Here is a 15,754-nt window from a genome sequence, read left to right on the forward strand (position 1 = left end):
CCAAAACTATATGGTTCAGATTCACATTGCTATTTAATCACTTGTCTGTCATGAAACCAAAGCTAAAAACAGAGAACTAGACTAAACAGTGACCAAAATTGCTAGATTCAAATGGAATAAACAAATGAAAAACCTTCAGGGGTTAGCTAGCAACTACACTATGCTTACTGTGAGCTAGCTTGGTAACTAACAGGCCAGCTAACAGCAATTTGAAATTATTATGAAATGTGACTTTAAATGGCCAGTTTTAATGTTTTAATTGGCTGATGGATGATTTTTATTAGCTCATGCCAAGTAAAAAGTGAACACATGAAACACACTAGCACAGTTCCAGTAATTTGTATTAGCCAAAGTTGCAATATAAATAATATTATTTACTCATTAATGAGTCAAACCGACATTTTAAATTACGCTAGCTTTACAAAACTGAAGCAGTCACTTCTATTAGTGCTCATAAAGTATAAAGTGAAAAGAGTAGATATCTAAAGCAGGATGGTGTCTTAAAGTCTGGTGGGACAAAGGACATTTTTTCTTTCTTTTACACTTTCAGTGTTTTTTTGCTCAGCTACAAATTTGCATTTAGGGATCATCTACAAGTTAAAAATTAAAAGTGGACACTGGCTGATCTACATAGTCCTCTGATTTCATTGTTGTATGTAGTTAACAAAGTAACAAAGCTGTCTTTGTTTGTCCTTTGATTATGCATATTGCCAGTATTTCAAACATTATGTGCATATTTCATAAATATTAATAAATATTATTCTACCTATTCATTTTATCCTGCTACCTTACTGAAAGAAAGAAAGTACTGGAACAGGCCTGTAGCCTAGAGGTCAAGCATTATTTAATCATACCATGCTTTATGCATGATCAAAAGAGCTGTGGATTTCTTTTTACCATGATGTAAATGAAATGGAGAAGCGTGAAGAACTTTTTTAATATTTAAAGAACATCTGTCAGACTGCAATAGACACTCCAGCCAAGAACAGTTTAGGAACTTTTATATTCCCTGTTAGTCTCTGTGTCCCAGCAGCAGGACAGTCTTTTCCAGTGTTAATAGAGAAGTTGTTGAACTTATAAGCTGTACTCTTTGGAGGCTTTCATGTTTATTTTTCAGATTTCAGAGAAGGACTGAAGTGCACACATACACCCACACATTCTCTGTTGTGTGGTTTTGTGATCAGCATTGTCTGGTAGTTTACAGGTCAGCTCACAGGACTGTTGCATATTACGGACCCATGGATAACAAAATCTTATCCACATAATTGCAATTTTAGTTGTATCCTGTGGTTCATTTGAAATTGTGGGTATAAGCAATTGGCTTCCAAGTGTTAAGATCATATTCTCTGACTCCCCAGGAACAATCCATTTCCCTCAAATGACTCTTGAGTGTATGGAACACTCTCCTGGCAAATTGAAAACTTGTTATACCAGCTTACTTTTGTGGTCTTGTCTGTGTAAAGATCTTCCAAGGCGCCTATTACAAATCAGCAATGCTATGTCGCAGAAACTCTGAGAGATCAAATTGCTGAAAGATTTTCCAATTCTCACAGGAGGCTGTGAAAAGGGCTTCAGTTGAGCAGAGTGGTGCTGTGTGCCTGGTGTTACAAATAGCTCAGTGAATACAGCCAGGAGGAGACCGGATCAGGGATTAAGGTGTTGACAAGGGAGAAAAGAATCCCTAATGTACTCAGTAACAGGGTTACACTCAATCACCAAAGCAGAGCTCATTTTGGTCAAATCACAGCCTGTACATTTAACTGCATGGAACTGAAGCTTATGATACCAGTTCATGGGAGGAGTTGCTGTTGCTGTTCTTTGTTACACTTTACCTGTCAGAACCAATTTTCTTTCAAAAGAAACATGGCAAGACAATGAATGAAACAGGTTTATATTTGGTAATGAAATTAGTGGTCAGAGTAATCAGTGGTCATACATGACTGCAGCTTTTTTTCCACTCACCTTCTCTAATTCAATTTAGTTTCCCCACAAAATATGCTTCGGTGTACATAATTCTATACAAGTGATTATATTAGTAATTTGATAGTGATGACACCTGGTAGCACTTTTGAGAGCAAATATTTGAATTCTGACTGGAAGCAATTCACTACAGATTTAACAGCAAAATTAGTGCTCACAAGTACCTTGCAGTAGCGGGCTCTGCTGATCTATAGGCACACAATTTGAATCAAATTCTTTCTGCATAGTGCATCTGTAGGACCAAATCCAGTAGGGCTTGTGAGCAGAAAGCTGCAGAAAATTTTAACCTTAAACTTTTATTATGATATATAAGCATAGCACAGTGCTATGCTTGATCTGTCATCACAGTGGTCTCAATTTTGAATTGTGCTCTATCCATCAATCTTGTCAGATTCAAAGATGGAATTGATTTTTGCTGATTTTGACAATTTCATTTAAAAATCCATAATTAGTTTTATTCTTATGGCCTGCTATTTTCTTTTACAGTGGTACCTTTCACTTAAAATATATGTATGGCACAAATCTATTTCACAGAATCAGAACATAGTTCCTGAATTATGATATGAAATATATGAAACATATACTGATTTGCCTTGGTTGGAAGGCATTGTTTTTATATCACTGTTCAAGTCTCATCTTTTGGCAACAGTGATCCTAACTGTCAATACCTTTCAGCAAACTGCTTGGAAATGTATAACAAAGGAAACGTTATATACTAAAGGTGTTAATGTACTAGGTGAAATTCTGAATATTGAATGCCACATCCTCACAGCAGTATAGTCCTCTAAAACCAGACGAGTATTTTTGCAGCAGATTCATATCTGACCTTTGATCTTGTTCACACAGAGGTCCCAGAGGCTCCGACAGCTGTGCGCTTAACTGTGTCCAGCAGCACATCTCTCACCATCACCTTTCAGGAGCCGGCTAGCATTAACTCAGCTGTGGTCACCAAATATAAAGGTGAGAACTCCCTGCTCTGCATCCCAGGCCTGTGGCACACACACCAGTCATCAGCAGCAAGCAAGTCCCACTCCTGCCACAATGAAGCTGATAGCTGATAGCAAGTTGTTTTGTCCAGCTCTCTCACTTTTAAAGGCCAGGAAAATGTAGTGAACATAAAAATGTTATATACATTCTTCATTTGTCTTCTGCATGTTTAATTTTTGTTTTCTGATGTTACATATTGTAGTGTTGGTAGAAGAAGACACACAGGGGTAGCCATGCTTCTGCTGCAAGAAGTGCTCTTTTTGGAACACATCAGCAGACTCAAAGGGGAGGTCACTTATAGCCACACACTTCACCCCTAAAGTGACCCACTCTCACACACAAAACCCAGACCCCAACACTAAACAACATGCACATAATTGTAACTAACAGACAACAACAATAAACAATAACGTTTAGCCTTTGTTGGAGGACGTGCATTACTATGAGCCTTTGCGTGTGGCTGTCTGCCTAGCCACACCTCCAGTCTCAGCCAACAGTGCCAGCCAGCAGCAGAAAGCTACATGTTTTAATAACATTTATTTAGAGCATTATTTTAGTTTCTGTGCATGACTCCATACTGTGTACTATTGTTTCAGAACTTGTCCTAAGTCCTGTCTGAGATTACTGTGCTCTCACCTGTTTTCTGGTTTGTGATATGGTGTGTTTTTCTGGCAGTGGAGTGGAGCTGTTTGAAGGACTTCTCTTTATTGGCTGGTGAACTGATCCTAGAGAATCTTACATCTCTGAGGTGCACAATAACAAGTCTTAGTACAGTAAGTAGGTTGTCTTACTGGTCTTAGGGTGTTTTACTGGTCTTGTGTATACATGTGGCTAAATAACTAACTAACTAAATAAGTTTTTGAGCCCACATAGTTATCTTTGTAGCAAAACAGTAGTATTTGCATTTTCATTGGCAGGACCAGTGGGGAAAAAGCAAACTTCTCAGAGAAGGACTTGCAATAGTCCTAGTGAAGGGTCTCAAATTACTGGCCTGCAAGAAAGATTTGTACACTATGTACAATATATTCCTTAAATGGTTATTCCTAAAGTCCAGCTCATATTTTTTTCTTGAGGCTCCATATTTACATCTACCGGGTAGATTTGCCAGTCACTGTGATTGGTTACCCAAAATATGAAGTATAAATGCAGCTTAGATTGATGCTTATGTCATTAAAAGTAAAACTCTTTCAAATTAAAGATCTCTTTATCCAAGAGGATCCATTCAAACAAAAACTCAAGGAAGCACTGATTAACACTGGACTGACTGTAATTTAGCTATAACTAACTTACCTATTGTTCTAATTTAGACTGATAGTTAAATCTGCCTTTGTGGATTTATTTATGACATAGGGTAGATACAGCATGTCAGAAGTAAGAAATAAATGACATTTTTAAAATGAATTCACTGACATTGCAGAATTAACCACTCACATTCAGCAGGAACAACAATTTTAATAGGAAGTATATATCTACTTTTATATGGAAGTTTATGTGAATGTGGATTATGCTAAAATATTTATGAAACGTAATGTATTTTACTATTGCTACTATAAATAATTTATCATTATAAGCAATAGTGTTAGTTATACTGGTTGTTTTGGTCAAAAGTGGCAGAAGAATTGCTAGTAAGTGTAGACTAAGATGTGCTTTAATTTATGCATGCAAAAAAATATGGGCCACTTTTTTTTCTTGCATTTTTTCAACTGGACTCCTTGGATAAGACCACCAGGCTAATAGACCCCAGGTAATTTGAGTTTGAAACCTGTGCTCTAAGACAAATGTTGCTGTAATAGTATACCAGTAAATAACCAGTTTGCTTCCATGTTTGCTTCTTTTAGGGAAGGCAGTATTATGTTCGTGTATCCGCCTACAACATGAAGGGCTGGGGACCATCACAGCTCTCTCAGCCTCCCTGTGCTGTTCCCTCCAGTAAGTGAACATTATCTTACTGCCTTACAGAAATACCATACATGGTAATGATGAACTCATTATGGCGTAGGTCCATCAGCATGACATTTCCACAAATGGAATGTTCTTGAAGCGTCAGACTACTTTTATATTTGTAATTCAGTCAGAAAAATTGGTTGAAAAGATGATGTTTGTAGAATCTCTGCCTTGAATTGACTGTCACGACTCACTTGGCTCATCCTGCTGCTGCTATTCTATGTGTCTGGCCATGAGGTGCCTCTTCAAAAGAAGAACTAAGAAAGAAAGAAAGGCAGGCAGACCTGGCAGTGTCACCAGAGCTGTGCATCAGCAGATGATAAATCCATAATTAGAAAATGCACTGAGACTCTGTGCTGCAATTTAGCTGTGAAAAAAATATTTTTTATAATGATACTGATGTTTTTATTAGAGCATTTTATTTATTGTATTTTTTTTTTATTGCAAAATGTCTGTGAAAACAAGATCTCCAACTGTTATGGAATAAAAAAGTGTTTCATCTCCAACCATTATGGATTTAAAAAAGTGTTTGCATTGCACATATGTGTGTCCATTTGTCTCTTAAAGTGCTGTTTTTTAAACTGTGGGTTGCGAATCTCAAGTGGCTCATTGAGGTTTAAACGGGGCTTGGCAAATCTAATTTGGTAGTCTGATGTTTTATGTTCACATTAATTTGTCAGGAAGGCTGGGCCTACATGGAGTCAAATCAATCTGCCGTACACAGTACAAATAAAGGTTGTTCTCCTGTATGTTGAAAAATAGTAGAATATAAAGATGAGCTGGAAATGGAAGATTTACCAATCTACCTACTCAACATATCTGATTTTAGTCCATTTCATGTGCTTTTCAGCATAAATGTTTCAGTTAACTTACTGAAGTTAGCACTGCAGTGAATTTACTTTTCATGACCCATTTTTGCCAAGCCTTTTAACAAAGTTAGGAACGCTTCTGATCCAGCTGCCTGATGTGCAGTTTACAAGATCACACAAAGAAAGCAGGCACAATGCTTTTGAGCTTTTTATAGTGAATTAATGGCAGAAGCAATTCCATCTTGAATTTATTTGTTCCGAATGGATTCCAGCATTTATGTTGATCCAATTTATATGCTGGAAATGTTGCATTCTTGTCATTGATTCATATAGACTCAGTAAGCAGGCAGTGAGTTTGAAGTTTTATGTCTTTTTATATGTCTTTTATTTTTAGCACAGTACAGTGCAAATGTTAGAGACCACCATTCATTTATTTAAATTCCAGTCAAAACTACTGGTGTTAAGTTACCAAAATTACCATTAATTAATACTTGTTCATTTTTAGAAGAAATATAAAAAATAATGAAAAGGTATTGTGAAAATGGTTCTCCTAACAACCACACACGACCTGGTAGACCACTAAAATTTTCACCATCAGATAAATAGTACTTGAGAGAGGAGAAAATCAAGCTCCACTATTGCTTCACATCTGAAGAAATCCACAGGTGTTTCTGTCCATCCTTCCACTTTGAGAAGACAACTCAGCACTATGGGTTTGAAAGGACGTGTAGCTGTCACGAAGCCCTTACTGAGCAAAGGAAACGGAGAAGCTGCTGGTGTTCTTAGAACAATGGAATGCACAATCAAAAGTCCAGATCTCAACATCACTGAATGTATTTGGATTATTTTGATTGTGAGAATCAGAAAATGCAACCAGTTTCTAAGACTGAACTTTGGAAGTGTAGAAAACTGAAAGAAACTGAAAGTCTCCCAAAAAGAACAGAAGCTGTAAAAAAAAGGGGTGATCACGCTAAATACTGAAAATGATATTATATTTGGTTGTTGATTGTTTTGTGTAATTTTCTGTTTAATACATATTTTCAGCTTTATCCCTGATGGTGTGAATTGAATAACTTTAGTGTCGGTTTTAACTTGAAATTGAAAACATGAAAGGTGGTCTCTGACTTTTGCACAGTACCTTATGTCTACACACAACCTGAAGTAACCATAAATCTGTTCTTAACTATTCTTGAGTTAAAAAAGGTTTTTTAGTTGATTTTAAAAGTCATGTTGGATTTTTAAGGGGGCAACATTTCAGGGGTTTAATATGAATTGTTTCTGTGTATGTCAGACTGGAAGGAGTGTGATGGTAGAGAGTCACGGAAGAGAGGACATATTGAGGCCATGGAGAGACTGCTGCAGCAGGTCCGAGCCACACACCAACACTACAGCTGCGGAGGTACAAATACATCAGCACACACGCTCCATATCACTCTTTCTCTAAGTGAAAATTCTCTATGTTGGCAGTGTATCTTTTTCTATATATCTCTGTCACACCCATTACTGCACACTCATTCCAACTCATACTGTTGGGGTGGTGAATAAGCATCTTTATTTTTGCCATGATTGCTGATAATGTTGTTTTAACCCATTAAGGCTAATTATTCAGTAACTGCAAAGGCGTCAGTGCAAACTAGCAGGGCTATTCTTAGGTTATAGAAGTGTGTAATACTTTAGCCCAGTTGGTGATCCCTGGCCAGTTAAGGAGTTAATGTTTTAGCTTGGACTAAGTTATGATAGACAATTATAGCTAACAATATGTTGTCTTTGTCTTAGAGTTACACTAAGTAATAATAACTTTACTTTTCACTTACAAGTTTGCGGCCCATTATTTTCATAATGTGCGATGCCTCCCTTGAGATTTTGCATTTTGCATATTCCATAGACACAATTAGAAATGCAGAAGTCCTTGAAATATGAAATAATAATTAGGGAAAAAAATCAACTCGAACTTGAAAGTATACCAGCTGTCAAATTTTAGGAAAGCTTGCCTTTTGAAATATTCTGATGTTTGATGTTTGATTGAGCAAAAAAATTCCACTCTCATAAAGTAAACATGAGCAGGAAATCACAGCACATTTTCTTTCTGTACTTTGATATATTTCCAACTGAAACATGATATCAAGGAGGATCTCGAAAATATGGGGGTGAAATATAATTTTGTTGGATTAACATTTTTCCCAGCCCAATGGTTCTTGGAAACATAAAACTTAGAAGATGTTTTAGAGGCATTGACTTTAACAGGAGATTTCAGGATTTACCATAAAATAACTGTTTCCTAATATTTCCTAATAAATTAGGTATATTTTGCAGTGCTCAGGTTGATGTTCATCAAGTGTCTTCACTGATACAAAGAACAGGTTTGCCTAAATAGTGATTTGGGTTTTTTCCAAAGTATAGGTAAATGAAGAAAATGAACACTTTTTTCACCAAAACCATACAATTCTAGGATTATTACAACCTAATGTTTATTATTACATAACCACATTGACTGTAGTAAAAATGATCTGTTATTCTTAAGTTAGATGTGTGTCATAAACGTTTAGACCTGCCAGCAGATCCTGGCCATTTAAGGGGTTAAATAGCTGAAAGGTTTGAGTGATGATTGCTGATAAAATGTGTGGAGGATAGTTATTCCCAAGGCAGGGCTTTCATTAGCTCTTTACTCAGTTTTTGCAAAGAAGATGGCAACATTTAAACTGATTTCTATTTTTAGGTATTAAAAAGGTCTGCACAATATGGTCATAAAATGTGGCACGCTGTGCACGTGTAATATGCACTCATCGTCAAAAAAATAGTTGCACCCAGAAGGAGTCCGTCGATAGGAATGAAACTTGGTGGGTAGGTTGTGAGACATGTAAATGATTGAAGTGTCACACTCGGTTGTGCATGTGGTGTGGACGGACCTCAGTGCTGTACCTGACTGACTATATAAGGTCGTCCCGTTGCGTTCCATTCTGACTCATGCTGTTGTGTTAGTAGCATCCTTTGCAAGCAAAGTATGCCTCGGAGAAGAGTTTGAAAGCAATTTGAGCAGTTGGAAGAGCTCAAGAGGGCTCCCGGAAGTGGAATGCTCTGATCGACATGTGTTCCATACCATTCATGCAGATGTTATCATAGCACATTGTTGGCAGCAGTAGATAGAAGGCAAGCACCAGCAACATGAAGAATCTGGGAGACCAGCATGAACCACAGAGAGGGAGAACTGAAGGACTGTCCAACATGCATGGAGTGACCCACCCTAAGCCACGATTAAGGAGATTTGCTGAGCAGTGATGCCCTCCATGAGTCATCCTGTTAGTACCGGTACCATTGGCAGAAGGACTACATGCATGCAGACTGTTACGACGACTGCCCTCAACACCACATCAACGTCTCCAAAGACTGCAGTGGTTTCATGCCAGACTGTCATGGAATAACTCATCTTCATCTTCAGTCACAAGTCCCACTTTTGTCTTATTGAGACAACCAACAAATCCATGTGTGAAGGCACCATGGTCAGCGTCACGATGAACGGTTTGTTGTCACGTGCCACATGTCCAGAAGGCATGGTGTTATGGTGTGGGGTGCAGTTTTGTATGATGTCAGATCACCTTTGGTCTTCATTACAAGCACTTTGACAGCCCAACGTTACATTACAGAGGTCCTGCAACCAGTGACCCTACCTTTTCTAATCACATATTCTGGTGCACTATTCCAACAGGGCAATGCTTGTCCGCATACTACTACCATCTCAAGAGCTTGCCTTGAAGACACTGATACTATGCCATGGCCAGCTGCATCGCCAGACTTGTCCCAGATTGAAAATGTGTGGGATGCGATTGGATGCACTTTCAACACTCCACCCCTACCGCAAAATGTGCAGGAACTGCGTGAAAATATTCCAGCTGCAATCACATGGATTATCGCATGACACTGTTTGAAACCTTTATAACTTCATGCCGAGACGTTGGTGTGTCCTCAGATATACAGTGTGTGATATTTGTGTGTGCATAATGACTAATAATCTCAATATTAATAATAGACTTTTTGAAGCTGTATGTGAATATAATGAGATTTTACTTATTCTGTACACTTGCCATTAAGATCGTAAACCACCCTTGCTCAAAAAATGTAATGCATCATTAAAAGTACATACATATAGTATGGGTTAGATGTGCATGACTCTACTATAGATTTGTTATTCTGAAGAATTTTGTTTCAACCTCGACTTAACAAGGTTGTGATATTCAGATACTCCAGAAGAGTCTGTTGTGTTAGAGTTGGATCTACAACTGCTGGAATTTATGATATTTGTAATTGCTGGTGATGTATGTTCTATATTGCCAAGACTGGTAGGGAGAAAACAAGAAATTTGTTGTGGCTGTAGCTGATAAAATAAACTAAACATAAAGGTCCCAAAAATGATACTTTGGAGCAACGACACTGAACAGGCACTTTTATTTCTTAATTAATTTTCACAGTAGCCATAACATGCAGTTTCTGTGTATGATTTATAAAATCAAAAGTGAACTGGATATTCATCTTTACAGGTGAGCGAGAAAGTCAACATTTCTATAAAAGTGTTTTTATGGTGTTTAAATGCTTTTCTTATTGAAGCAGCAGTTTTTTCTTTTGTCCATTTTGCTCAACACAGCCGTCTTTTTGGAGAGGTGTGAAATTTTTTCACTGCTGGGGGAGTTTCACCATGTTCCATATTGCTTGCTAGCAGCTCAGTCCAGAGTCACAATATTTTACTTATCAGAGAACAGAGAGCCAGCAGTGTCTTGGGTAATCTTATAATGAAGTTTAGGGGGGGGAAATAATTTATTTGATAATATCAGTATAGAAATATTAGCAGAATACTAGCAGAATGACCACTAGGGGGCCATCAGAAAGGGGCTATAGAATGGATGGTTTATTTGAAGAACAGTTTTTGTAAATGAAGCATGTAGGTCAATTTAGGACTCTATTTTTAAAGTGTGTAGCTTAATGTAGTTTTAATGGTGATTAGTGTACAGATTTGTGTATCATCTGTTCCAGAAAGTCATGGCTGTGAATGTCTGTAACAGACACACGTCCTTCATGTTGTGCTTTGATTGTGCTGCAGATATAGGAGCCTGACATCAGCATGAGAAGCTCAGATGGCGAATGCAGAAATAACGTCATGCTCATCAACTCTGTTTTTCACGCAGCTTGTAGACGTCTTTTGTGTCAGCCCTCGTTTCTTCTCTCTCTTTATTGTTTTTCATCTCTTCTTTATAGCCCTCATAAGGCTCTCTCTCTCTCCCTCTCTCTCTCTCTCTCTCTCCCTCTCTCTCTCTCTCCCTCTCTCTCTCTCTCTCTCCCTCTCTCTCTCTCTCCCTCTCTCTCTCTCTCTCTCTCTCTCTCTCTCTCTCTCTTTCTGTTCTGTCTGCCTACTCACCAGAGCTGTTTTCTCCTTAAGTCTCATTCTCGTCTTCCTTTAAGCCCACACTTCTTCCAGTAGATTAACTCTGTATTAAAGTGGAGAAATGAAGCATGGTAAAAATGTTTTTACTCCACTATAGGCTATCCAGAGCAATGTGAATGCGCTCTCTCAGCCTTTCGTCCAGCCTCCTCGGGACCTGCCAGGAGACAGGAGCAGGGGCGCTGGGGAATTGTGTACATAAATAATCTTTTAATACACTTATCCATTTTGGATTCCACGCATTTATAGGTTGAGCGTGTTGCTGGTATACTGTAGCTTTGTAAATCACAGGGCCGGAGTGCAAACACCTCTGCAGATCAGGGCAGGCCGGCCGTAGCGTGGCGGCTATACGTGGAGAGCGGAGCGCCAGCTTTGGCCTGTGGCCCACTCCCTAATCCAGGAGCTGGCTGGAGGGGCATAGAGGAGTGTTGTTCCCTGTGCTGACAGTAGCTCAGCGCTCACAAACACCAGCTTCATTAGGCAGCTATGCGCGCCGCCACTGGCGGGAGGAGAGAGAGAAAAAAAGTCTGCATCACTCATCTGTTTATGAGTCAACACATGAGTCAGTGATGTCAGTGGGGGGATGGCTGCCAGAGTCTCGAACGACATTATACTGGATAATTGATTCTAGAAGAAAAAGACTATTTGAGAGTTGTTTATGGTTCTCCCTCACGATTCGTGATGTTTAAGGATTTGCACTGAAAAGTAGAAAAACAGAAATGTTGCCTCCCACTATGCCTGACAGAAAACCCCCTCTTACGTCCGTTCCTTCAAGAAGAATTAAGCTTTTAGAGTGCTCTCGATTCGGAGCACTCGAGACGTAGTGCTCTCTCACGTCTGTTTGTGTCTCGCTGAGCATGTGTGCGTGTCCCGCGCTCGCAAGCACACATGCTGGCAGGGGCGATGTATTTACCCAGTTTATTTTTGGAGAGACGGTGTTCGAAAATAAATCTGCAAAATTAATCAGCGCTGGTACAATGCCACCACTATAAAAACCACGGCGAAAAAAAAGCACTGCTCATTTAAGGGGAGGTTATCTTAATTTATGATGTGTATATGTGGAGCTGAGAGGGTGCTCACAGGCCGAGGGGTGTGTGTGTGTGCTACACACAGCTCTCTGTGTTCCAGCATGAGACACAGCGACACCCACACACACACGCACGCACACACACACACTCACACACACATGCACGCACACCTCCTCAGCTCTGCTCTCTCGCTGACTATGTAAGCTGCTTCTGTGAGTGAGGGTCTGGAAAGTCTTGCTCGGACCATTATAGATGAGCTCGCTAGCTTCGCATATGTTGAAAAGGCTCTGTTGACCTTCACTAAATTACTTCGAAAATGGAGAACGCTAGCAGCACTCCTCCCCTGCATCTCTCTTACACACTCCCACTCTCTTTCACTCTCACTCACCTCATTTCACGGTCACACTCAGTGCGCACGGCAGACAGATGGATTGCCAAGTCATTAATCAAAGGTGATCCATTTTTTATTTTCATAAATGAAAAAGCATTTCTTTATTTATTTGGGGTGACAGTTTGGCGGCATGGGAGGCCAATGCACTCATGTCATATAATCCGCTTGTCAAAGTCAGTTAACCTCCAGAGCAAGAAATAAATACAATTTCGGTGGCTGAGTTATCATCACATGCAACAGCAGCAGCAGCAGCCATGCTTATGGAAAGCTGCCCTGTCCATTGAACCACTGTAGCTTTCTCTTACACTGTATGCTTTGCACAGTGCTTCCAGTGTATTATGTAGATTGCATATCTTCAGGATGTCATTTTTCGAACGAAAAACATTAAATAGAGCTGCAGTGACACAACTGACTCCCGTTATGAGATATCAGTGTTATTTTGATGTTTTTCATGTGAATTACAGAAGAATGAGTAACAATGAACAGCGTGATACAGGAAAGTAAGCACAGATATTTGTACTAGTGTAATGGACTAATGTACTTATTTCCTTCATGGTCTTACATAGGGGTGGGCAACATGGCGAAACTTTATCATATTGTATTACATTACATCATAATATGACACACTATTCTTTTCTGAGCATGTTGTGAGTATATGTTTTATTAAAAACATTTCATATGTTGAAGTCATTCATATTTTTTGCATGCATTTTTTGATAGCAGTTTTTAAATGTGGCAGTGCTGGGCATGCTATTCTAGAGCAGGCCCTATTAGCACTTTAGATGCTTCAGATATACAGTGTTTCTGAACAAATATTCAAATATAAGTTTTCAGTACTATGAATCAAAATATTCCAGTAGTTGCACATTTTTACATTCCTTTTTATGATAGACATTCCAAAGATGCTGAAAGACACAAGCATAGTGCTGTCAGATTCTGGATTCAAGGAGATTCTGGCTGGATATTTGCTTAGATAGTAGCAATGATCCATAAATGAATTTAAGGAGTTAAATCCTTGTTACGTGATGTGTTTTTATAGTCAGTTTAGCTTGTTTGCTGAATAGATAGCCAAGTTCATTTTCCATTGTCCAAGTTCAGATTCAGGATTCAGGATTGAATACTCAGCTAATTATTTTAGTCTTTAGTGAAATTCATATAGTTTTATGGCTGTTTATGTGTTACACAAATTAGCTAAACAAGTAACCTAGTCTGCTGTCTCTGTCTCTGTTTCTCAGCTCCACGGCAGCCATACTAGTGATTGATGCTCTCAGCTTCTTCACTTCACATCAAGAGATTAATGTGTATTCAGCTACTCCTTATTGACACTCAAATCTGTCAGTATAGAAAAATTTAATGTAAAGGTAATTCGTTATGTAACTAAATTATAATCAACTTATACCATAACATATAATGAGGGGTCTACAGTGATCTATTCTGTTTGCAGCTAACCTTGATTATAGGATATTCATCCTGAATGATTTTTTGTGGAATACAGTCCCAACTTCAGAAGAACAAATCTTGCATGAGTGTTTCACATGTCTGTGAGCACATACTGTTTCCTAGACACTGCGGCCAATTGTTGAGTTAAAAGGACAGGACTCTTTCGGGGCTCATAAGACACAGCAGCGCACAGGGGGTTGATAGGATTTTTTAGATGGAAAGTTTCCCCCCACTCGTGCTCCCCCATCCTGTGGAGACAGAGAGACTAGAGCTAGCGTGATTGCTCTCGTGGTGACTGATTTTTTCTACTGGTCACTTGCACGTTGTAAACAGCTTCTGAGCCACATGAATTGTTCCGTCTGCCGTGCTGTTTACATGGGGGGCAATTACGTGACGCTTGATTTCATGAAAACAGGGTCGTCTGAAGATAGGCATCACTGAAAGGCGCACTGATATGGCTGCATTTTAAGCAGGAGATACGCAGCTAAAAAGCTGTAGATAACTCTTCTGTCGGTGGCTTGACCCTCCTGACCCTTTCCTTTTTGCAGCCCTGAGGCACACTCTCACACGATGCATCTCTGTTTCACCCATTTCTTGTTCCTTATAAAATATGCTCAGGCCTTGTGCTGTATTAGTTTGCCTGTTGTCACTTCCAGACGTTTGAGGACAAAACACATTAAGCTTTTAACCTGGGTTTTAAAAAATTTTTCTCTATCTGCATGGAGGAAGCAGCCTACACGCAAAAAGATTCAATATGGCTTTTAGCTTGAATGTGTGGTTCTAAGAAAAAATATTTAATTGTTTTCTTTGATGAAAAAAGGTTCACACGTGTACAATTCATTTATAGAAAAATGATTCTATCTTCCGTGGAAACGTGCATTACAGACTGAAAGTTCAGAAAAAAGGTTTTTCTGTGGCATTGCTTTCAAGAACCCTGTTTGACACCTTTATTTTTAGAAAGAAAAAGAAAGAAAGATATACATGTATTTTGGCCTTCAGCATTCTTCTTTAAGCATATGTGGCAGAGAAGACACTGTGCTAAAACCTTCAGTTTATTGTTATATATAATTATTATTTTAGCTTACAAAAGGCATTGCATTTCCATCAGTCTGTCCTCCGTGTGAATAAACCTTGGTTCTCTCTGACTTTCAGACACCTCGAAGCTGCAGAACACCAGTCGCAAGCAGTCTGTCTCTAGAAGCCTAAAACATCTCTTTCATTCCTCCACCAAATTTGTTAAAACCCTCAAAAGGTCAGTATACTTTAAATGCTTAACTCAGCTCTTACGATGGCATGTGTTACTGTTTTCTGTCATCCTGTGTAATCTCTTGTGCACTGAGTGTGTCTTTTCGCCTGGGTTCCAGAGGGATCTACATAGCTGCAGTATTTTATCATAAGGACAGTCTGCTGGTAACTAATGAGGATCAGATTCCCATCGTGGAGGTGGAGGACTCCTACAGCAGCTCCCTCATGCAGGACTTTCTGTGGTTTACCAAGGTATGACAAACACTCCGCTTGACCACTATGCTCGGGTAATGGAGGGTGAAGAATTGCTCTAGTTAAGTAACTGCATGTTTGTGGATATTTTTATAAACCGTAGTTTATTGTTAAATGACAGGGACATCCGCCAAAATAATGAACATGTTAACCTAAATGATTCCCGTTTATTCTGTTATGGCACTACAGTACATACAAGTCTTGCTGTTACTGCATTAATCTTTCAAATTATTTTTAAGGTACATAAATG

General features: G+C 38.9%; 1 protein-coding gene across 2 annotated transcripts in view; it reads left to right on the top strand.

The window, feature by feature from the left end:
• ankfn1 (ankyrin repeat and fibronectin type III domain containing 1) overlaps positions 1-15,754 on the top strand; it is a 91,298-nt gene that overhangs the window by 62,524 nt on the left and 13,020 nt on the right. For both annotated transcript variants that reach the window (XM_017724344.2, XM_017724345.2), the window contains exons 11-16: positions 2,827-2,940; positions 3,643-3,740; positions 4,806-4,896; positions 7,012-7,119; positions 15,160-15,259; positions 15,372-15,504. In XM_017724344.2, the coding sequence (XP_017579833.1) occupies positions 2,827-2,940; positions 3,643-3,740; positions 4,806-4,896; positions 7,012-7,119; positions 15,160-15,259; positions 15,372-15,504 (644 nt within the window). The remainder of the gene's footprint in view (positions 1-2,826; positions 2,941-3,642; positions 3,741-4,805; positions 4,897-7,011; positions 7,120-15,159; positions 15,260-15,371; positions 15,505-15,754) is intronic.

This window comes from Pygocentrus nattereri, chromosome 13 (assembly GCF_015220715.1).
Source record: "Pygocentrus nattereri isolate fPygNat1 chromosome 13, fPygNat1.pri, whole genome shotgun sequence".
Lineage (NCBI taxonomy): Eukaryota > Metazoa > Chordata > Actinopteri > Characiformes > Serrasalmidae > Pygocentrus > Pygocentrus nattereri.